Raw genomic sequence first — 25,181 nt, 5'->3', positions numbered from 1 at the left:
GAACCCTTAATTTTGTCTGATCGTTACTGGGGGACATAAACCAGAACCATGCGTAATATTACGTTTAGACTAGAGCTGATAATTCGTATAATAAGTTCTCTTAACATAGTTTTCCTGTACCAACCGTCGAACGGTATCTTTGATAATGCGGATAACTTTGATAGTGCTGGATCCACAACACACTAAATAAAACAAAAGACAATTTTGGCTGTGATTCGAAATACCGCCACCCCCCACCCTCCCCCTAATTCCACCATGGTAAGATTTTTCAAAAAAAAAAAAAATAATAATTTGTTTGGTAAGTAAGAAATCTCCAAAACTTCCACTCCATAATTTCTTGGACAATTAATGTAGTGTCCCTTCATAATTTCTGATAATCAGTTAGACGCCACCCACAAATTACGTAGAAGGGAAGGCATAGATTTAAACGTTACCACTCATACAAAAATTTGAAAATTTTCATACAAATTGGTACTTTAACATTTATGCACCCTATATGCACGAAATATTGAACTATGAAGAACATCCACCCTTCTTTTTGATTAACAATGCCCAAAGTAAAATCTATAACACTCTTGAACAGTAAAAAAAAACTGTGGAAACATGTTTTTCAAAGTGCTAAAAGTATTTTTTTTTCGGGAGATGATTTGCTTGCGTTTTGCTCGAAAGCGCTCTGTGATATATCCAGCAATAAAATTCGTTTCTCGCGACTCGTTTTTTTTCTATCTCCTGTTTGCGTTAAGCGTGTTGATTGAAAATATGGAATGTGAAAAGCGACGGATTGCAAAGGAGATTCGAAAAAGGAATTTGGTGAGTTTGTTCTGATCAGCAGCGCATGATCTTCTTCTTTCTGGCATTACGTCCCAACTGGGACAAAGCCTGCTTCTCAGATTAGTGTTCTTATGAGCACTTCCACAGTTATTAACTGAGAGCTTTCTTTGCCGATTGGCCATTTTTGCATGTGTATATCGTGTGGCAGGTACGAAGATACTCTATGCCCTGGGAATCGAGAAAATTTCCTTCACGAAAAGATCTTCGACCAGCGGGATTTGAACCCACGACCCTCAGCATGGTCATGCTGAATAGCTGTGCGTTTACCGCTACGGCTATCTGGGCAGCGCATGATCACAATGCGTAAATATTAACAATCATTTGTCGGCCAGAACGTCTACCAATCGTATCCTATAGCACTAACCTTTTCATCAACATTCCACAACATCCCGTAACACCTATGAGAGGTCGTAGAGTTCTAAGCATCTTTCTTAAGTAGGTGTTCAATCAATCATCCTTTCCCATTCCACAGCTTTCGCAAGGACGTGGCCAGGACAGCTCTCGATTATTGTAGGATGCGTCAATCTTGTCTAAGAGTTAGAGGTTAGTCCCAAATTTCTGACTTTGGTAACGGACGGGAAGGAGGCAACCCTCATACAATGGTCTAGGACTACGAATTTGTACGAAATGCTTAATGCTAATGCTAATGCTAACTTCATTGAGTCATTAAAAGCAAAAAAAAAAAACCCGAGAAAATTATCAGGATCAATTTCTAAAAGTATATCTTGAAGGATTACTGATTTTATCTTAAATAAAAACTGCCTGAGTTGAACAAAATACTTTCAAAGTGATTCTAAGAAATATACCTCCTAAAGCAAAATTGTGGATTTAATTTCCGATCAAGTTCAAACGGCAGTGCATGAAAAAATGTCCTGAAAAAAATATGTAGAAAAATTCACGATGGTGGCATTATAGAAAAATATTTGGAGGAATACCTACAAACTTCTCCTTGTATTTAAAAAAAAGTTTTTCAAGATTTCATAGATGCATTCTAGGAGGTGTCTTGAGTGAAATGCTTTGTGATGTATTTGTAGAGATTTTATAGGAATTCTTGGATGAAATCCAGGATGAACCTCTGAAATGAAAAAAAAAATTAAGAGGCAAAAAAATTTCTGAGAGGTATTGCTGAGGATTCGATGTAGAAATTTGAGCTACTTTCAGGAACGATTTCTGATATCAATGTTTGGAATGTTTAATGAGAAGCTCCTTGCAGATGCGTTGGAAAAACCTTTAGTGTTTCATAACAGATTTTTGGCAGATTCCTGGCAAGATCCATAACGGACTGTTGATAAAACCTACGCATTGTTTCTGATAAGTTTTTTGGTAGATGTCCGATTTTTAGTTGGACTCCAAAAATTGTTCGAAAAGTTTGTCTTGTTGACAGTTAACAGTGGGGCCTAAGGAAATGAGTTTTAAAAAAAGATTAAACTGAACTTCACTCGATGAAACGCGGATTTTGACAATCTTTAAAAAATTCAACCAACATATTTATATTTGTGGCAAACCAGAATTATTATTGATCCATCATTTAATGCAATCATCAAAGAATCCATTATTCAATCATCAGCAATCATCAAAAATTAGAAACATTTTTTTTCGTTCAAATTTTAAGCAATCTTTATAAGTGCTTCGAAATGGCCCGAACAATCAAATTGGATTTTGCGTCTCGGTGGTGTTTTTTTCTTTTTGTTAAGCTCATGTGCGTTCGGAGTGCTGGTGATGGAGTTGAAAGTAGCTGCCCTATCGACGATGAATTATCAATTGGCGAACTCGTTCCATGTTTCTATTTAAAAATTTTAAAATTTGTTTAACCGTGCCTTTATTGAGACAACAGTATAATTTTTATGTTTATGAATTTATTAAAAGAATATAAATTTTTCATATTTTTCATATATAAAGACCTTTGCTCTTGTTTGTAATTACAAAAATAAATTTAATGGTGCAACACAAGAAGTGTCGACGTTTTCTTTATAACCTGGTATGCAGCACTACCCTAGTTAATTTTTTTAAATGTTTGAATGGTTCAGAACACCAGCGATGTCGACATACTTTATTTCCAATTTTATCTATCTAAATGGATGACATTTTGAGGTTAAATGAATCACATCACTTACTAAGGTAAATCCTGATTGTGTAGCTTCTGATCCCACTAACCATCCCAACACCATCCCACTAACAAAAACTTCTTCCCGTGTGTCAAGCATGAAGATGCAATACTCGGCTTTAGTAACAATCGATGTCACAGTAACATTCCTTCTCTTCTCCGATGGCCGGTGCCGTTATTGAATTTATAATGTTCTGGAAATTGTACTATGAAAATTATAGCTATGTACTCTCAAGCTCCGTCTGTTGATTCCAAGTGCAATTCGAGTTCAATCACGGAGCAGCAACTAAAAATTGTACGGCCATCACTGCTCATGATCATGCCCATGCTAAAATTTCAATAGCAATCATCGTGAATATTTATAGTTAAATTTCAGCTAGCAATGATGGATTTCATTGACCATTGCGTCGATTTTGAGCAAAATAACTGGTTTTGATTTAATTTAAATATATTATTTTGCTCTTAAATGGAGAGTGTCTAAAACACATACTTTAAGGGTCCAGAATGTAATGTGGTGCCAAACATAATAAAAAATAGTGTTTCATACAGGAAATATTTTCAACGTATTTCGGACTAAACATGATCGTGTGAGCAATTTTACCCCTCAGACGAAGGTTTTCTCTTTATTTGATTGACTTCGTTACGCTGTGCAATTTATTATTTGCGACAAAAGCCTAATGTCACTTCCTTAAATGGTACAAAATTCAACAGTTACCCGGCGGTAACTTACCCCCAGATGTTCTAGAAAAAAAACTACAAAATTTATCCCGTTTCACGGAATCTAGATTTCACTGGAAATAACAAGTATGACATTTGATATCAGAATATCCCTAACATAAGGGTGAGTCGCCAATTGTTGACTAAAATAATTTCTTGCTCAATATTGAATTGTGCCTGCTTTTCTTAGGGGGTGTTCTACAATTAGTGAGAAATTATACCGTTCAACATTTGGTTACTTACCCAACGTAATATTAGCTGTAGTCTGAACGTAGTATAAGAAGATCATGAATGAAATTGCTAGAATTTTGAAGGGCGTATTCAATATTTGCCGAATTCGGAATTATCTAGGGTAGGGGAGGCGACCAAAACTATTTAAAACTCACCAGCGCCGGTTGATGGTGATGATGCGGGGGCATGTTTGGTGGCAGATGGTGGTGGGGTGGGGCGGTTGCCGTCGCCGGCGCCCCATAGTAGGTGGTCGGCGATACTGGCGGGCTGGGATAACCCCAGTATAGGATCGGCTGCGGGTAGAAGGCCGGATGGGCTGGGTGAGCTCGGGGCGGCAGAACCGCCGTCGGTGGCGGTCCAAATGGGCTGAATCCTGCGAATGGGGCTCCTACAATGGTACCACCTGTGTCCGATGGGAGGGTGGAGTGGGGTACGGGGAGAGATATGAAGAACGTTATTCAATTGCTTAGGGTAAGGTCTAAAATTATGAAGCTAATCAAGGTAGAACTCAAGAAGAAATCATAATATTCAACATGATGAACAGGGATTGTATTGGGATGAGGAAAATTGTTTTTTGGGGGGGGGAAGTTCAGTTGTTATTTGCTGCAAATTTAATTCTCTTTCGTTTTCCTATTATACCTTAGACTTATTTACCCGTGCAAATGAAACGAAAATGCGGAAAAATCTTATTCTGAAACACCAATTATCCAACTATTGTAGCACTCATGAGATTTAGCGTAATTGAACTGCAGCTAGAAAATGAGCAATACAAAATTATTGCAATGTCAAAGAACAGCCTTTGTCGACTGAAAACAGATATAGCAATTGATATAACCAGTTTCATATAAACTTTTTAAAACGATTTCGACTCTGGTCGTCCTACCATGCTGTGGAATGAGTAAATATATGATTGACATTCTTATAAATACAACCATTTGTTAAAAGCTCTTGAATTGGGGTTTTAGTGTGAACAAAGTTTGAGCTTTCTGAAGCTTGCTCCACTAATTTTTCCTTAATATGTCATCTTCTTCTTGGCATTACGTCTTCACTGGGACAGCGCCAGCTTCTCAGCTTAGTGTTCAATGAGCACTTCCACAGTTATTAACTGAGAGCTTTCTTTGCCGAAGTTGCCATTGTCGCATTCGTATACCGTGTGGCAGGTACGAGGATACTCTATGCTCAGGGAAGTCAAGAAAATTTCCATTACGAATCGATCCTGGACCGACCGGGAATCGAACCCAGACGCCTTCAGCATGGTGGACTCGAACCACTCGGCTAAGGAAGGGCACTCTCCTAAATCAGTATAACATAAATTTATTATCAATCGATATCCTTATTTTGGTATTATGAAATACTTAAAGAGATTTTGATCTTGTACCTATAATGACATTTTAATTCATATAATGAAATCTCATCGCAAATGTTACTTTGCCAAAAGATGATTCAAAAGTTATTTCTATATAATTAGGCGTTCGATAATGGCGCGATTCGATTTTGACTATACTTGGAGAAATTCAATGTAAGCACATTTCGTCAAAAATGTTAATGATAAGTACAATCTCATATAAAAAAAGCTCACAAACGAAGCTCATACCTCGACAATTTTTAGTCCCTTGAAAAACATATCAATTCTAAAGCTATATTTTAAATCATAAGACTTTTGTATACTACATAATTATTTCAAAAAGTTTTCAATCTATGTTTAACAGGAAAAATATAAAAAGTAGTCATAAACTTTGTTTTTTGTTTTGTATTCAAAACTGGAATATTAAATAATGAATCAGTTGCATTATGTTTTTAATTTCTGTTCCTGAATTTGCACCCTAGGTTGATTTCTTATGGAAGGAGGCGTATTTAAGAACACCATTTAAGAGGAAGGGAGCTTGGAAACACACTTCAAACAAGCTAAAATTTCAAGATTTTTTTTTCAATTGTTTTCACAAAAAAATTAAGGTATCTGAAAATACCATCAATCGTTTTAAGGCTAAGTAACCCATCTTTCTAGGGCCCATATAGCCGTACGAGTGAATGTGCAGCTATTCCACAAGACCAAGCTGAGGGTGGGTTTGAATCCCAGCGATCGAGGCTCTTTTTTTATGCGAACAAATTTCAGTGACGGCCTACTTCGCCCTAAATGATTCAATGAGCATTGAACAATTTCTGTCTATTTTCGTCATAAAGCGGTATATAGTTAGGACACATACATAACGCTCGGTTTTATTCTATTGTTCAGCAAAATATCGCTAAATTCTAATATTTCGTAGGTAGTATGCCACATGCTCCCTTGTGGTGCTCGTATTGCTTTTGTTCAAGTTTGACGTTTGTACACTATAGGTGCCCTATGCGTTAGGCGAAAAGCAGTATTTTTTAACATGGGGCGTCAATGTTCACGGCACAAGTCGGACTCGATTATGCAAACATACTCGCCAGATAGCCAGCTGTAGCTTCCACCTTCCCGGCAGCTAACTTCACCTTGCATCCACTGACTGCTTTGATTGATGAACCTCCCTTCAAGTAACCTTGATGACGGCTTTTCAAGAAATGTTTTGGTCCGGTGCGAATGTTTAAATCAAACTAGGGAGCCGGATCCTATTCTTAGCACTTTTGATTCATTTCGGCAGTGGGGTCTTTTGAAAGCTACTGAGCTCATATTTGCCCACAATATGAAGTGCTTCTTATTGCAAAGTTTCAAACAATTCGACCGAGAAAAACCCCCCATGCCAAAGTGAATCATGGAAGTTCCCGAGGAAGCTCTTCACCCTAACATCGTTCTTAGGGGATTTCCATAGTAGATTCTTGGAAGTACCTTGGTAAACTATTGACGGGATTGAAAAAACTCGGAATTCTTTGCTTTTTTCACTATTATTCCACTATCAGCAGGATCTTTGATGAGATTTTCGACTCATCCTTGAAAGATTTTCATGAAGACTCTTGAAGGACAATGTTTTTGAGGAGTTCCTATCGATATTTTAAACGAAGTCTTTCAACGCTCGTTAGTGTGCATTTATGAAATCCATAAGCATGCTGAACTTCTGTCAAAAACCTTGGGGATACTCAAGGAAATCTAGGGATAATAATCCTCGGCAATGAGCCGAAAGTATGTCAAAAGAGAATTGAGAATGAGTCAAAAACGAGTCTGTATATAAATGAAAGTGAATCAGAGAACCGAGTGTGAGCCCAAATTGTGTTAAGACATGGATTGAATCCTGAGAAAATTGAGCGAATCTCTCACTTATCGCTCTCTGAACAATCATGATTCGCAGCACATGGTGAGAGCCTGTTTATCTTATACTGTTACAGCTCTGACTAGATCGGGTGGATATCACTGCATGATGAAAACCCCTCTAAGCTCCAAACCTGGGGACACTCTTGCAATCAGATGTTCGAAGATTGTTTACTGTGCCAGTAAAATAAAACACCTAATCCCAGTATATAAAGCGAGAAAAATGGAATTTATCATCGCTATCTCGTTTGTTGCTCTTGTTTATAAAACTTGTTGCTACTTGCGATACATTAATGATCATGGACCGCTGCAGATGAAATATACTTCTCAGCTTGTTTTGATCTATTGATTTCAAAATCAATAGAGAATGAATTCTGCAATGCCTGGTTAGAACTGTTAAGTCAGATTCCAATGAATTTATTCGAAACTTTTGCAGGATTTCTTCGAAAACCTGAGTAATTTCTATTGCCGTAGGAGAACTAATGCAAAACGCTAACAGATTTCGAAGATAGCAATCTTCTGATTGTCGACATATATCGTTCCCAAATTTATTGTGTAAAATCGAAAGATAATGGAGCTCAACTTAGGAAAAGTAGTTAAAAAACGAAAAATTAAGGCAAGTGGATGGCAACATCTCATCATGGCTAACTTTAAGTACGTACTGTGATATAAAATAAACGCCAAAAGCATTTCGGAACTTGCATTATGATTAGAACGTTGAAAGCGCTGAAAAGCAATAATAATTTGCTACCCCAAATGGATGATCGATAACACAACCCATCAATATTTTTACTAGTCTACCATTCAATTTTTAGCTAAATCTCATGCTGCTTTATCGTTGATTGTCGTCTATTTCACCGTTACATAACCATTAAAAAACCTAACAAATCTAGAACATTGCCATAATGTTACAGTAAATTCAAAGCATTTGAATTGGACACAGGTTATACATGTATTTAGAAAGTATTTTCATTAACCGTTACCCACATGTAAAAAAATAAAACGAAAACCTATTTTCCCGCCCCTAGTAGCGATAACAACTACCGAATAGGATAAATGAAGAGCGTGAAAATGTGTGAAGGACTTATGCTGGGATTTGGTGGTGATCTTATGGAAACATAAATAAACTAAAGAATGAAAATGAGAAATAAGCGACAGATTAAGGTTAGAATTTAGGACAAACAATCGAAATTAGGTTGGACGAAGATGATAAGAATACCAGAAGGAAATTAAACAGAAGATAACTAAGATTAGAGTAGAAACAATAAGTACAAAGAGGAAATGACAGAATGTGTAGATACAAAAATGTATAATAAAAAAACACTCACCGTAGATGCAAATTATATAATAATATTATGTTACCATTGCATGATAAGAGAGAGGAATTTGCCCACAAACCACCGAATATACTCTGGCCATAGGAAACACTCCGCGTTGCAGTTGTTGTTGTGGTAGTTATAGGTAGTAGTGGCTGACAGGTAGGTAGTGATCCTTCTGTTTGGTTGATTGGTTGGTTTTTAGACAAATGAACTGGAGCGCAGTAGGCGAGGCTTGCAGGCACACGCACACAGACAAACTGGTTTTGGTTATTCTAAGCCCGATTACACAAACACACCGCCATCCCGATGATACTGCAGTCCCCTATAGAGCACGTGGTTGTGGTGGTGGTTGTGATGACAGAGAAGGAAAGAAGCGAACTGCTCCAATGCTTTTGTTCTACGTTTAGGCCGCTCTATTGGTTGTTATCCGTTTGTTCCGTTACAGCGTTTTAACTCAGGCGCGAGCACACCCGTTCACCGACCGTTACACCGCGTTATTTGTTTGAAATGTTTACCGCTTCGAAATGATGATGAAACAAAATCCGCCACGCAAACGCATACACACTACGCACACATACAAACTTCACCCATTGCTTTCGTTGCCCTCTAGATTATTGCGCATTTCTTTCGCCACTGGACCATCGCAGTTCTTACAAGTTCAGAAACCCTAATAAAAGTGCGCGATTGCATCAAATTGAGTTGGTGTCTTCAGCGGAATTAATCTTTGTAAATCAAAGAATAAGTGTTCAGAAGACACCAACATAATTCGCACTTTCGCACTTATGAAGCCGCACTTCGCAATCTAGTAGTGAAAGAAATACACAATATACAAAAGACATACATTGCGACAGCTGGAACTGCAATCTTTGTAAGATTACTTGGCGCCAGTTGATCGACATTACGAAGGAAAAGTAGGCGTATAAGGATTCACTTTTAGTTTTTAGTACAGACGTATACGGCGTAGGCATCTCTACTACATTCTAGTTGACTGGCACGTATCTTATTATTATTCGCCATCGACCAAGAACAAGACACTATTGATGCAGCATCCCTCCCGTATTAATATAGCATTTGAAAAGTCGTAGTATAAAATGAAAGTTCTACTCTTACAAGCAATATTCAGTGATGTATTTGCTTGGATTAAAACAGAATGAAAATGATCTAAACAACAGCACTTGGTTATTCAAGGAAGTTTTGACGCTACCAGGGCTAGACCAAACTTTTTGGTGGAAACGAAACTTTTTGGTGGAAGCGATGATAGCATTGCTGATTACAAGGAACAGATTTCTATTGTCTGAGGAAGTTGGACGTTTGAAGAGGATTTTTATGCAAATTTCTGTTCTAAAACATTGTTCTGAGAAAATTTAATATGAATTAAAAGGCTTGAATAGATGACGAATTTGCAAAAAAAAAATACGATAACTCTGGTATAAGATAAGAAAACGAGAACATAAATGAAGAATTATTTTAGGATGCCAAATTCGATGTTAGCCTTTTTGGTGGTAATTTCTTCAGAATGGCGTAACTAAGTCTATCTTACAGTTTTTGATTTTTGTAACACCCTTATTAGCCCTGAGGCGAAAAGAGGATTGCAAAAAGCGTTATTTTTTAGAACAAAAACGCAGATCAATCAATAGTAGTTTTCATTATTTTACAAACATGACATTTGTGACAAAGTAAACACCACTTCAACGTTTAGCTCCTCAGCCAACAAAATCCCAAAACCTAATCGAATTGCGATGCACAATAAAAGGATAGAGAAGTGAATGGGTGTAAATAAACTGCAACCACGTTATGGATGTTTTTTTTTGTTATTTAATATTAATTGTATTAAGGTTCCATTGCTTATTGATAAAATATGAAAAATAAAATCAATGAAAATATTAAATCTACTCGGTACATCATAAACGCTTATCCACGTACACAATCTAAGGAAAACAAATCTATTTAGCTGAGCAATTAGGAAGAAAATTGGTGTCTTTTTTCAGTTTTTAACGGACGTAACAATATCATAGGTTTGTTTTTTCCTCGACCTCTAGCGCTCTGGAGACTGTCCGAGGCCAAAACTGCCTCGAAGGTCCCAGGAAGACAGAAGGGCGAAATCCCAAACGGAAGAATTTCCGGTCAGTTGTGCGAATTTAAGCGAGTTTTGTAAAATCCACCGACAAAGAGTATTTCCGTAAAGTGCAACATTCTGATTTACAAGCAGACGTTTAGTAATGAAATAAACAAAATAAAATCCAAGTGATAAGAGAATAAATGTGAGAGATGACAGTAAAAAAACAATCAAAAACCATAAAACAATAGAAGAGGCCCGTCTACCAAACATTCTTGCGTCTGGATTCCCCGTTCTGCCTTTACAACATTTATGTATTACGAAAAATAAAACTAAACAACTAACAAACCTTAACTTATATAAGGAAAAGTACAGTTTAGCCTTTTGCTTGACCTTTTCTTGTCTCCAATCACTTTAGCCGGATCGGAAACGACAAACTGCGTGCGTTCATGGTTTGCTTTGATAAATTCCATTTTTAGTACGGTTCAACAAACATAGAATAGCATTTTGAGCAAAATACTTTTATTGATACACACTGTTTCGCCGTTTCCCACCCAAACCAACACAGTTAAGCCCTTTTCACCATCCGCTTTACATTGAGACATATTGTTTAGTTGGTCCGCTCCATTAAATAAAAAAAAAACAACAATATGAATTATAATGTGAATGTGTGTGTTTGTTTTTGATTCCGTTTCTTCACGATGATCTAGATTTGGTTAGGAGGAAAAATGTGAAGTAAAAGCAGCCTCACCACGCGGATTAAGAATGTAGATTTGGAGCGGCTGAGATGTACTGACGGCTAAAAACAATTGCATCTAATAGTACGAGCACAATGTAACAATAGGCCTGAGCAAGTTACGTAACCGCACCTTTCGATTTGGCAACCGGTGCCCCTGATGAAAAAGTGCGGCCAGATAACTCCGATTAGTGTTTTCCGAGGACCGATTGGTGTGTATGTGTTAGTAGGAAAACGATCAAAATGCCTTGGAATGCGTGGTGTGCGTTTGTGTTTCTGTGGCTGCCTCGATTGGAATGTATTTGACAGTCTGTCTAAAATTTAGTACATCGATTATCTAATTTCAAAGTTAACTGTTGTGGAATGTGATTTGTTTGATTTCATTTTCAGGCAATCGGGAGAATAGTAACAAATAAAAACGAAACTCAAACGTGTTCCTTATGCAAATAAGTCTTAGATTTTAGAATTCACTAACAAGGCATTTAATGATAAAAGAAAGTACTAATCCTAACATTGCAAAAATATCAGTGATAAGAGCTGCTTCCGACCATCTCACACAAAAGTTCATTCACAATGAATCCTTCTCCAGTCTGTATGTGTTTACTCTCTTGGCGCTATAGCGCCTCACAACGAAATTACATTAAATAACGATTGTAGTTATAATAATCCCGACACCCCCAGAGTTTTGATTTGTATGGATTGGTATTTAAGGTAGAATGAGTCCCAACAAACCGCCTTTACATAAACACACAGCAGCAGTCGTTACTATTATATGTATGAGGTACCATCGAACACGTTCCATTGGTGTTGGTGTGAGTGTGTTTTGTTCACATATAGGGCTTGCGTTGCGTCATTCCCCAAGGGATAGTGTTAATTCTTAGTTGGATTAGACTGTTCCATGTTGTTTGCAAATTGCCGGAAACCAGGTCACATGAAAGAGGGGGATAGGAGTAGCTTTTTGGGGGTGGATCGGGTAAGGATTTGGGTTTCATGTAAGCACAACTTTTTCGCTTATCTAACTAGCATTTTGTGTATATAAAGACTTCAATAATATATATATGAACAAGTTTATATCAATATCTGTGGAAAAGTGTATATGAATGATTGCTCTAATAAGTACGTTTAGTAGCGTCTATCGATTGGAAGAGAGTCTTCTTTGATGAGTGCGTTTGCTCACAACCACGCTCTAAATGTCTTGTGGGTCACAACTTGGTGTTCTAAATAACGATAGCTGCATCGGACTGCAGTGGATGGAATAGTTGTTTTCTTTTGTCTAAGTATTAAGGCAAATCTAGCTACAACTTATTGGAATGAATTCATAATTTAAAAAAGGCAAAAAGCACTATAAAATAAATTGGTAATGTTTTAGTACATATGTACTAAAATATCAACTTTAGAGCCAACATGATACCTAGCGTTAAATTAACCTAAAGCTATGCTTTCCCTCATATGTGGGGATGATAATAGGGCGTATAGAGAGCCGCCGTCGCCGCAGCTGCTGCAGCCGCCTGGTTGCCGCCATGGAAGGCGCGTTTTGAGCCGGTGGTCGTTGTCAGCTGTGATTGGTCGTTACGAAAGGCATTATCGTAGGAGCGTTTGATGCTACTCGGGAGCATAGAGGCATTGGCTGTCATGGCAGCGGCATGTTGTTGCTGGGCAGAGGCAGCGGCGGCAGAGTGGCTAAGTGTACCGGGGTGTGCAATTCCGGTTGGTGTAGCAATTGGGGTTTGGGCAAGGCCACCGGTTGCTCCTGCAGCGGTGGCCGCTCCGGGAAAGTGCAGAGGGCTCATACCTGGCGGCATGAAACCAACCGGAAAGCCACCAGGCGCAAACATTTGCCGTGGCATGAACACAAATTGTGGATATTGTGCACCCTGAACACCAGCCGCCGTCAAGTGGCTTGGAATGCCGGCAGCGGCTGCTTGATTCATGCTTGGAATAGAGGGAGGAGGCCCATGAGTGTGTTGCATTTGATAACTCGCAGACTGTGGGCTGACAGTTGTCGATGTTGCATAGGTGGGCGGGGCTTGCGATACGACTGCCGAGTTCGCACCCGTTGAGTGAGTCGGGTGCATTGCAAGATGTTGGTACAAGTATTGCTCTTGCTGTTGGGCGGCTGCTGCTGCGGCGGCGGCTTGACGCGCCATTAGACTATGTTGTGCTATGAAATGAGCTTGCTGTTGTGCTATCATTTGGGGAGTGGGAGGGGGAATCGACAAAGTTAGCGGAGGTGGAACGGACAACGGGAGCTGAGACAGCGCTAGTGCTTGTTGATTTTGTGTTGGCGGCTGTTGCGCAGTTGGTAACATACCGGGTGATAACAGTGGCGGCTTGGAGATATTCGTCGGCGGCTGGAATCCACCGTTCAGGACCATGTTCATATCATCACCCGAACATTGGAACACTTCGATGTAGCGCTGCTTTTTACCGAACATCATGTTCTTGTGGTGCTTTTGTTGAGCCGACTGGTAGGCGGCTGTCTCCGAATCCATTTGGATGAATGCTTCGCCGTTAAACTGACCCTATACGTATCCACAGAAAATGAGAATTTGTTACCATCGACCACATGTTAGAGTAGATACCCAAGCACAGAAACACCCGAAGCATGCAAAAGTCACCTACCTGTGCGTTGTAAACTAGATGCACGCCCTGGTAGACAATGTTCTTGGCAAAGTCCTCCAGGAAGTGTAGAATGTGCTCCACCTTGGCTTCGTACGGCAGCCCACGCAACCGAATGCAATTTTTCTCCGTCCCACTTGTGATCACATGCTGTGGAAGCAGCGGCAACTGCACCGGTGGCAACGCGGCAATCAATGGTGGCTGCGGCGGCTCGTATGTCTTCGGATCCATCGAGCGGTTCAGAACCTGTATTTGGAGTAAAACAAGTCCACATTAACGATCCCATCGTACTTCAAAGGCGACACTCTTACCAATAAGCTTCCAACTTTGGCAATGCAAGATAGTTCAAATCAAATTCTGTTTTAGTACAACACGTGTTTCAAGTCCCATTAACACCCCAATCTAACTTACCTGCTGAACTTCCGCCGTCGTTGACCGGAACAGCTCGATGTAGCGCTGCCCGATCGATTCCCGATGCTTGGAGAGCGCCTTCGGGGCGTCAGTTTCCTGTGAAAATAGTACGAACGCATCTCCGGTAGCTCGGCCGTCCGGTTTCTTCACGAACAGTATCCCATCGGCTCCGTCCAGGACGGTGCAATTGTTGTCGCCATTGGCGAAGAATTCAAGCTGCAAGTGGATACTCATTAGAAATACCATCCAAACGGCGATTGAATGCAAAATAACCTACCACTTGCTTGGCGGTGCAATCGTAGGGGAGTCCTCGCATGCGGATGATGACCTGAGCACCCTTGGAGAGAAACGCCTGCGCCTCGTTGGATGCTCCACCGGCAACGGCTAGGAAGTCTTCCCCGGTAGCTCGGTACACCTGAAAACAAATTGGATTTATTGTTAAATTGAAGATGTTAAAAGGTTTTGAATCCATACCTCGATGTACCGGTTGCCAATGTGATGCTTGTGTCGCTTTAGCGCCATGTCACGGTGCTCCTGTGAAACGAACCGCACTAATGCTTCGCCGTTACGGCGCCCTTGTGGCGATAAGCAGAGTGCAACTCCACCTCTGTAAATATAATAAGAAACGAAAGTCATAAGAAAAGCGATTGCGTGTGCAAGGTATAAAAAAAGTGAGAATTACTAGTAAGAAAGTTGCTGTTCTCGTGATTCTAATCTTTCGGGGGGAGTTGTAGTATTCAAAACGAATCTTGCAATTCACAGGGTATAATGTAGATTAGATTAGTAATGTTACGAACCGTAACAAAATTATGTATCTCGTCATAACGTCATGTAACGCTGATGATAGATTTCAGAGAAATAGAAGAACTTCACAGCAATCCCCATAGGATACCTGTTGGTTACGCTTATATGAAAACCACGTGAGACTCTAAGCCTGTGTTGCCACACACCACTTTTCCGTCAATCTGTTTTAGCCAGAGCTCCATGATTACAGCTTACGACTTACAGACAATGACCTACATACTAGCTCTACAAACACCTATATCCTGCTACTGTATGATCATTCAAAGTTAATGTCTTGCTAACAGAAACTCAAGAGGTAATCTACAATTCATGTGTGAGAACAAATAATGTCACTGTAAGTATAGAGTGCTCCGCAAGCTCTGGCTGGACGGTGTTCAGACCAAAGATAGCTTTGCAACAGGTACATGAGCTCCAGGCTGTATGGGAATCAAGAACTGACGCACTGGGTTTCAAGGACCAACTTGCGTAGAGCTGCACGCGAAGAGGGTCGAACCTACCAACAACGAACTTGACGATAGAACCTGACAACAACTTTACCGATTATAGACAATTCCATCATTATTAAACATTTAATTGCAAAAAGGTCCAATACTATTTTTCTGAAACAAAACTTTAGGCATAATTTCCCGCAATACTAGGATGGGTTTACGCATAATTTTAGGTAAGATGTCAAATTGTCTGATTTCCCAAAAAATCTTGAATGAAAATCCTGGACAAATCCAGGGACTCTGCTAAAATTTTAGAATGATCCTTGGGCGAGATTGTGACTGGATCAGAGGCAAAACACCTACAAAATCTTGCACATGATTTCTGCTAGATTATGAGCCGTATTCACTCCGAAAAATTCGGCGAGGTTTCTGCAGAATCCGAAAAATGGTTCTCCCAGAATTCTTAAAATTGTTATCTACTAGATACTAAAGATTCTGACAGATTGCTATGCAGATATCAGAATTACATATGAGCTAGATTCATATACAATTTTTGACATTATTGTTACAAAATCCTGAATCAAGTTTGAACAGATTTTGACGTAATCATAGAGCAATTAATACAAAATGTTGGGAAGAATTGGTGTAGTTAGAATAAAAAATGTGTAAGAGACAAAAAACTACTGTTGAATGAAATGAATTCGAAGTTTTTCTGTAAATTTGTTTTTTCATTAAAATTGTATAAGAGTGGTTTTTGCCCTAGGTGAGTTCACCACTCAACAAATTCAATTCTATGAATTGTGTGATTAGTCTGGTTGAGCCGAAAAATACCTTAAGCACCATTGGAAAGCTTGAAAATAGTAGATTGCTTGCTTGTCAGCTCCTTAATTCTAACTCAATCCTGAGCATGGTTCCTAGCAGCATTTTTTCTACCATTTTTTGAAATCTTTTTTAATAGCTGAATTATGTTTTATTTTACAAATATACTGGAAATATATGTGCACTAAAATAATGTGGCCCGCCGCATAATGTTGTTTCCAAGATGCCCTACAAAAAATTCGAATTTTCTATGGAAATGAAGAGTGACCAGATAACATATGTCACGCAACGTATAACTCACCCAGACAACCAGAAGTCGAATAACAGTTTACGAACAAAGTCGATTATTTATCCAATTTGCATCATACCCGCATCATGTTATAAGATGGATGAAATCGTATTATCGATGACGCATTAAACGCTATTTAATGAGTTCATATGTACATTGCGTTTTGTCTCATATACTCGTACAAAGTGAAAGACAATTTACACCGTCTTCAGCCAAAGCCAAAGCAGCACAGACTGAACATAACTTACATTAGACAACGGACACACGGAACAACCAGTGGACCAGTGAAGAATTTTTCGTTTGACGAAAAGTTTCCTCCAACTGGGGCGGGAATTGAACCCACACTCCGTAGCGCAATACGCCTAAACGACTGACGCCGCTAGCCGCACGGCTACGAAGCCCACAACTCGGATCAATCCGTATGAGCTGTCAAATAAACTTTGTTATCATAAATTAAGTCACATAAGTGTACGGAATAGTTTGCAATAAAAAACAACACACTTGCATTGCATGCTATTTTTCATCGTACAATAATACATGCACGTATATCGCCTTCAGTTTTGTACGTAGACTATTTCGCTACATCTAAATATCTTATAACTTTGCGCGACGTTCGTTTCATTACCATGCTCAACAGTCACAGCACGAGCGGTACAATGAATGTCGACAAACACAAAAAAGTGTCAATTGAATCAGACGACATAAGTTTTTCATAGTCATAAGTATTTCATAGAATTTAGACATCGGATCATAAATAACATGAATAGTTTGATCTTGACGTTATGTCGAATGTGACACACATACAGCGAAAGCAGAACAGAAACAAACAAAACCGTAACGTTTCCTAGCAAAGCTATCGTGGTTAGTGGCATTCAAATGACCTTTTTCTTTTCGACATTCGTTTGATTGCTCGTATTGCGAATGTTTAAGGGAAGCGCTGCCGAACGTGTCGACTACCGTAATTGCTTACAACACTGTTCTTTGGTTTGGAAGATTATGAAAAAAAAAAAAACCTATCGAAGTATTAAGCTGCCGGTGAAAGCATATCTCTCTGAACATTACTAAAGCACCTATGTACAAATGATAGGTTATCTCCTCTCTCACTCTCTTTCGATTATAACAGTGGAATATAGTTTTTGGAAAGTTTTTCACTATAGATTGGAAGGCAATTTCAGGGTGTTCCAGATTTCCTATTCTCGGAATTTTCCCGGAGGCCCAATAAATTAAAAAAAAAACGGTTGGGAAAATGATCCCATGACTTTATTTTTTTTCTCATACAATATGGACAAATTTGTAGAAATTGATCTAATTTATTTATGAATTATTTTCAATTACATTTATCAAACACTGTGAGCTCAAAACGGTTTGGAAAAAAAAACATTCTAACGTTTTGAACAAAAAGATATAAAATAATTATTGAAATATCACAAAAAAAACGTCCACCCCCAAGGATTGAAAGTTGAACAATTTTGGAATTATATAGATAAAATCCTACTCTGTGCATCTAAACTTCATGCCTCCGGAGTTGTGCGTTAGACATGGCCCATGTACCTGGAGAAGTTCTCGATATGTTGAAACTCATCCAAGCAAAGATCTATTTAACAGAGACGATTTCTCCAAATACATTTTGTTGTTCTTCTTTGAAACTGGCTGTTACTTTTGGCATTGACATTGACTTTGGTTGAATTTTCCAAGCTTCTTTGAAAGATTTGGTCAAGAATTTTTATATTAGGGGGAAGTGGGGCAAAATAAATCACAAAAACATGCAAAATCACAAAAACTGATATAACTGCAAGTATGTACCATCAAATTTCGTCTTCTTCTTTCTGACGTAACAGAAGCCTGCTTCTCAACTTTCATGAGCACTTCCACAGTTATTAACTGACAGCTCTCTTTGTCATTCAATGGATCAATTTTATAATCACCTTAGCCATATTAAAACATGAATTAACTTTTTGATCATAAAAGTGAAATTGTTACGTATATTCCAGCTTTTTGAAAAATTACATAAAACAATAAATTTTTTTCAACTTTATTGAAATATTTGGAAACTATCAGATTTGAAACTAAATACACTGGCAATGCTTCTAATAAGACAATTCATAAGACAGCTGCGATCAGCAGGCTTTTTGGTTTGTCATGAGTTTTTAAAGTTTCGCAATCGGTGTGACCGTTAGATTACAAAGGAAAATGTAAAGCTCTGACCCTACTTGTATGTTTTGTTTTCCCTTTCATTTCGGTTGCATGGGCACTTTTAGCTGTCAATCCTACAGTGGAAAGTTTCCCGGCAACATTATGTACGATTGTAATTCTTTGGCTTTCTCAGTCTTATAATTAAACGGCTTTTTTGGCCGTTTTGATTATAAGACTGAAAAAGCCAAAAAATTACAATTATCCTCCCAGTCGCAACACCATCACTAATTATGTACGATTATGACCTTTGAAGGGAGCATCTCACGAATCAACGGACTAACATGAAACGCCAAATGCAAGGCTGGTAGCGAGTCACTTTTAAGTGACTTGGTCACTTTTTTGAGGCCAGTCACTTTAAAGTCTCTTTTTTGAAGCCATTTCAACTTAAGTCGCAAATACGATTCCCAGTACTAGTTGGGTATCTTTCATGAGCATATGAAATAAATAATATTTGTAGGAAAAGATTAGAGCTAGTAAAAATAGTATATTTTCAGGTAAGCAGATCTTTTTCAAAGGCTTGGATACTATTTCAATGCATATCTCTAAAAAGTGTTTATTTTTAGTTAATATCTCTAAAGACATTATAATCAATATGGTATCTAAAGTCACTTTTTTGACATAACCCTCTTATCAGATCTTATCTTTACTTATCAGATTAATCCAAAAGTCAACTAACTTTTTAAATAGTAAAACTATTGGTAAGCAATCAGTTTACTATTGTAAAACAACCAACAAATTTTAAACTGATTTTGAAAAAAATATACCTTTTGAAATAAAATTGTTTTTTGAATTACTTTTTATAAAAACGCTTTTTCATAAAGAAACTGTCGATTAAAGTAGTCGGAAATAGATGGTTGATCTGCTTGCAATGAATTCTGGTGCAACATTCTAGAGGCTCCAGAGAAACCTTCAGAGACTATTACGTAACTATTTATCCAGAGATTCCTTCTGGAATACTTTCAAAAACTCCACCAGGAATGCCACCAGAAATTTTTCAATAGAAGCTCAGAGGAATTTCTTCTCAATTTTATACTAAAAATTTTAGAGCATTCCTACGCTACTACCTCCAGTAATTTTAATAGAGATTACTCTGAAGAAAAAATCTCAGTATTTCCTCTAGATCACTGATTCTTTCACAGATTTCTTCAATCGCTACTTGTAGGATTCTTCCCGCATGCCCTACAGAAGTTTTTCCCCAAAGGTTTATCATAGAGTATTCGAAAAAAATCGAAATTTTACAAGAAACCCTACAATAATTCCTACGCCTTTTTTATTTAATCCAGGCAATTTTATAAGGATTCTCTCAAAAATTCATCCATAATTACTCTCCGAAATTTCTCAAAACTTACTTAAGGTATTATTGGATAAAATCTTTTATAAGAATTGCACGATGAATTGCATCTGGGATTCCTCATTAGATTCCTCTAGAAATTTCTCCAGCATTTCTTCAAAATATTATTTCTGCGGCTCAAACACTTCACTGATATTTTTTCGAATACAGTTTCCAGACCTGCATAGATTCTTTAAAATTTCATTCAAGGTTCCACACTAGTTAATACTACAGCAATTATTACAGTTATAGCTCCGACCATTGATGGATTAATATGCTTTTATTATCATAGCAATTTATCAAGAACAATATTCATCAAGAATTCGAGAGATCTTTCAGTAATCCTCGTAGGTATTCATCATTATAACTCACACAAGTTTCATCAGAAATTACACTAGGATTTTTTTTAGAAATTCCTCGTGGATTTTTCAAAATTATTCACAAAAAATATGAAATTGTTTTAAATTTAAGTTTTTTTTCGTTCGTGGTTTTTCTTAAAAAAAAAAAACAGATTGAATACATGAAGGTATATAAACGATTCTTAGAAAATTTACATAAAAAGTTCGTAAAAATCACAAAACAAACTCCTGAAGAGGTATTCGAAGTAATAATAAATTTACGGCAAAACGAAAAGTTACTTGTCGAAATTGGATGAGGAAGTCTTAGAATGTGAATACCTTCCATTAAACTTACTGATGGAAAATTTCTTCTTTAGTCGGCGTTTAAAGGACGCGGTTTGAGCAGTATTCCAATTAAATTCGATCTTCTGTCATCATTTTTTATTTGAAATATCGATTAATGCATAAAAATATTGACATTATTAGGTAGAAAAGCTGGAGTTTAAATGGAAATGTGAAATGACAAAAAATTAATTTTACAAGTGTTCCAAATTCTTATTAAAATTCACAATATAAAATACTTTGGCAATATAAAAGACACACAATTTTGAAAATATTGAAAATCTAATTAAAAATAATCCTTTTTTAGTAGATTTTCAGATTTCAGACGTAAATATAAACTACCCTGTTTGAAAAAAATCTTCAAATTTGTAAATTTGAAAGCACAATAAAAATGTCCAAATATGGTACTCAACTAGACCTACTACCTGCAGAAGATCATATGGAATATTCCCTATCATAATTGATGTTGATCGTAAAACAGTATACTAGAATTGAAATAAAATTGATTACGGCTTGCTTTTCAAGTCACTTTTAGTCACTTTTTCGAGAATAGAAAGTCACTTTTTAGTCACTTATTTCTCAAATTTGGTTACTAAAATAACTTTTTTTGGTACCAATTCTTGCTACCAGCCCTGCAAATGGCACAGTCGTAATACGTTCATGACGAAAAAAAAAACACTGCAGCGGGAATTGAACCTACACTACTTTGATCGATACAGCTAGTTACTTTGCAACACTATACGCAAATATAGTACTGCAAAAGTTTTAAATTTCCCAGTTCAAAACGCATTTCGTACATCAACATCATAAACAACATTTTTGCGAGGTATACCAGCATGGGCTGCATACATCAATAGTATGCCATTTAAAATACTCTGCAGTTCAGAAGCAAATAGTAAGTGAAGGTTTTCATCTACAGTTGTCCAATTTCATAAATATTATTGCAGATATTGAACCAGCATGCATTGTAGAACACCAAAATGGATTATCGCTTCAACATGGTATTGACAGATTATCAAAGCAAGGGGACATTCAAATATTACGTCCATTGTTTTAAGTCTATCTAAATCCTTCCTATGCTCACTAACACGCTTTTTCCCAAACCCCTAGTACTAGCACTGTCACACTTTCGTACATCCCCATTCCCCTAAATGATTGTCGTAATTTTTTAACGTTCCTCAAAAGTTTTACTGTTTCTTATACTTTGCTATAGGATATTTAAAACAATAAATGTGATTCGCAATCTATTTCAAATATGCACTTATAAAAAAAGTGTTAAACCAAAGCTATGAGTTTCTGTTACATAGTTTTTGTACGGTACATAATTTTATGATTCGTGTGTAATCACTAATTAATGTTTTAATGCAATATCATGCAAAATTGTCGACATTAGAACCAGTTTCATTCAGTTATCTTGATCAAAATACTGAAAATGAAAATTGGTAGTCCACAACGAACATCGACCGGGTAAGTGCCAGCACCAGCACAATTGTGCTGGTCCCACTTTGTCCCTCCAGAAATCTTTGCTGTGTGAATCAATTCTAATTTGGTCTTCACCATTTCAAAGAATGACTCTTTCACTCTCGATTCATACCTGTGCATACCTAGAAGCAACGAATAGTTGAAAAGTTGCGACAGATAAAACTTTTTCAATTCTTACGTTGTTTTTTTACATTTTGTTTACCCTGAGCTGGTGTTTTCTAAACACGATGTAAACAAAAGCTTTTGTGCTTAATTACAAGTATCAATTATAATTCAATAATCGAAATCAAAAAAGTTTAGTAAAACAATGATTTATTGGCTAAAAGAATCATTCAATGTCATGGGTGCCGAACAGCACAATTGTGCTGGTTCGTCCCGAAAGGGATATTTGAGGAACAATATATATGAACGATTAAATAGCATAACGTCAATGTATTGTAATCTTGGTTAATCCATTTTTACGAAGTATGTTAAAAAAAGTTTACTTAATTCTTCCAACCGTTTTTTTTTATTAAAAATACCTTCTCAAACAGCATAACCTTCAAGTTTACAAACCCCCATACAAACCAAATCCAGGTTGCGCCACTGAATTGAACTTCTGGAGAAGTTCCTGATGATTCCTGCAAACATCTCTAAAAATTCGTGGACTTTCTGAAAGAATTCCATGAAATACATAGTACGAAATCTCTGAACAAATTTTTTATGGAATAATGGGTGGAATTACTGGAATAATTGCCAAAGTATTTACTGATAAAAAACCCTCAATGAACTTTTGAATAATCAATGAAGATTTTACTTGATAAATCATTCGAGAAAAGTTTGAGAAAACTGCAGAAGTAGTTCCTGGATGGAGTGTTGGAGATATTTCTGGAGATATTCATGAATTTCCAGTCGATTTTGTTGAGAAATTCTTGGACGAGTTCTCAATGGACTTCATGATGCAATTCTTGGAAGAAGCCGTGAAAAAATTCTTGACGGAATCCATACAAAAATGGCGGGAAGGGCAACTGGAAAAACCGAGATGAGAAGGATTTTTTTAGGGGTTTCTGATAAAACCTTAGCGAATATATATATTTAAAAACTCTGGAATAAATCTTTATGGTATTTTCTGGAAGATATCCTAGCATCTAGAGTAACAACTGTAGAAATTGGTGAACAACCAGTGGGAAAATATGCTTTGGCATGTGGAGTTTCCATTAGAGTTTCTTTGCAATGAGAAGTACTTAAGTACGTCAAATATGAGTTCAACAGTTAAAAAAACCTCTATCGAAGTGAATCAAAAGTATCAAAAATAGAATTCAGATCCTTGGTTCTTGGGGAAATTTAAGTAACCCAAGGAGAAGGTTGAGGTGCTCAAAGATTTCCTGTAACAATTTTTGAAGAAAAAAGAAGAAAAAATCGCTCAGCGAATACTTAAAGGATTTCAATTATTTTTCGTCAGTTTACTCGTATACATATCTAGTTCCTAAAAGTGGCCAAAGGATCTTGGGAATATTCATGTGGCCGTAGTTATACCACTTAGGTCGAGTGAAAAGGGTGCTGTGGGTAGGCAAATTTCAAGCCACAGATAGTTTCCAGAATCGGTTATAATGTGACCACTATGTCAAACAATTTTAAGATGAACGCATCAGCGTGAACCTTTTGAGAAACGATTGAATTGTATAACCATGTGTTCTCATTTGATTGACCCTACAAATGACCATTGTAGGATCCCCGGGACGCCACAAATTTATAACGAAGTGGCGAATTTGTATCTAAACATCTGTCCCAAGCTTATGGGAACGCATTTTGTAGTGAACTAGTATGTTTGAACTCTAGATTTCGAGAATTGAAACGATTTAGTATACATCAAAACTTTAGCCGGTTCCTCAGGGCATTAAGTCCGAGTGGCCACATCCGATACATCCTAAATGGTGCTAACCTCTTCATTTATAATGATGAGTATCAGATTTTATTGATTTATTCAAATTAAAATGATTGTCATTGCAAATAAATAAAGATAACTTAGCATGTCCCGGAAATTAGTGCTTTTTTACCCGACTTGACCCAGTGACCTTCAGTAATAACTCCGGCCACATGAATATTCCCGAGCGCCTCTGGTCACTTCTTGAAACCAGATATGTGTACCAGTATACTGACAAAAAATATTTGAATCCGTTAAGTATTCACTGAGCAGTGAGGTTTTTAGCAATTTTGCTTTCACTCAGGCCTATACGGGTTAAAAAAGTGACCGAGATTCTAAAAAGAAACCCGCTACCAGCCCTGCAAGAGCTATCAAATAATTGTCAAATAGATTCAGAATTTATTAGTTAGGTGGCGATGCCGTATACGCAACAAACTATGCGTGTATAGGGCCTAGCCGTCCGCATTTTTTTGTTTGGAAATTTAGTGAAAATAGCGACTGTTCTAAATTTTAGTTGAGCTTCAAGGAGTAATTTTTGTTCGTAGCCAAATATGGAAAATGTATAAATTGCAATATGATGTTCACTTCCTTAAAAAAAAAAATTAGTTGCTGCGCAAAGTTGGTGCTTACACTGTTGTAGTGTATATAGAATTTTGAAGACTTTCATATCCAAAGATCTCAATAAGTCTTCGGCAAAGTTCTTCAACAGAATGATATTGCTTATAAATTGGATCGATGGATCACTAAAGACGTTTTCAAGCTTAGTTCTTCTTCTTCTTCTTTGACATTACGTCCCCATTGGGACAGCGCATGCTTCACAGCATAGTATTGCATAAGCACTTCCCCAGTTACTAACTGAGAGCTTTCTTTGCCGAAGTTGCCATTGCTACATTCGTAAATTGTATAACAAGTACGATTACACGCTATGCCCTAGGATGTCCGAGAAAATGTCTATTGCGTAAAGATTCTGGATCGACCTGAAATTGAACCTAGACACCTTCAGCAT

The 25,181-nt window shown here is 37.4% G+C and overlaps 1 protein-coding gene across 4 annotated transcripts in view; it reads right to left on the bottom strand.

Annotated features, from left to right (window-relative positions):
* LOC5574775 (RNA-binding protein fusilli) overlaps positions 1 to 25,181 on the bottom strand; it is a 267,224-nt gene that overhangs the window by 2,468 nt on the left and 239,575 nt on the right. For 2 of the 4 annotated variants that reach the window (XM_021851400.1, XM_021851401.1), the window contains exons 8-13: positions 14,722 to 14,854; positions 14,525 to 14,662; positions 14,248 to 14,463; positions 13,840 to 14,082; positions 13,529 to 13,739; positions 4,039 to 4,286 (exon numbers count right to left, since the gene is read on the bottom strand). In XM_021851400.1, coding sequence (XP_021707092.1) covers positions 4,039 to 4,286; positions 13,529 to 13,739; positions 13,840 to 14,082; positions 14,248 to 14,463; positions 14,525 to 14,662; positions 14,722 to 14,854 — 1,189 coding nt within the window. Of the gene's footprint in view, positions 1 to 4,038; positions 4,287 to 10,280; positions 13,740 to 13,839; positions 14,083 to 14,247; positions 14,464 to 14,524; positions 14,663 to 14,721; positions 14,855 to 25,181 lie in introns of those variants that run through there. The other 2 variants (XM_021851398.1, XM_021851399.1) reach the window with 1 other exon arrangement.

The sequence above is a fragment of the Aedes aegypti genome, chromosome 3 (assembly GCF_002204515.2).
Source record: "Aedes aegypti strain LVP_AGWG chromosome 3, AaegL5.0 Primary Assembly, whole genome shotgun sequence".
NCBI lineage: Eukaryota > Metazoa > Arthropoda > Insecta > Diptera > Culicidae > Aedes > Aedes aegypti.
This window is presented reverse-complemented; position numbering and strand designations above follow the sequence as displayed.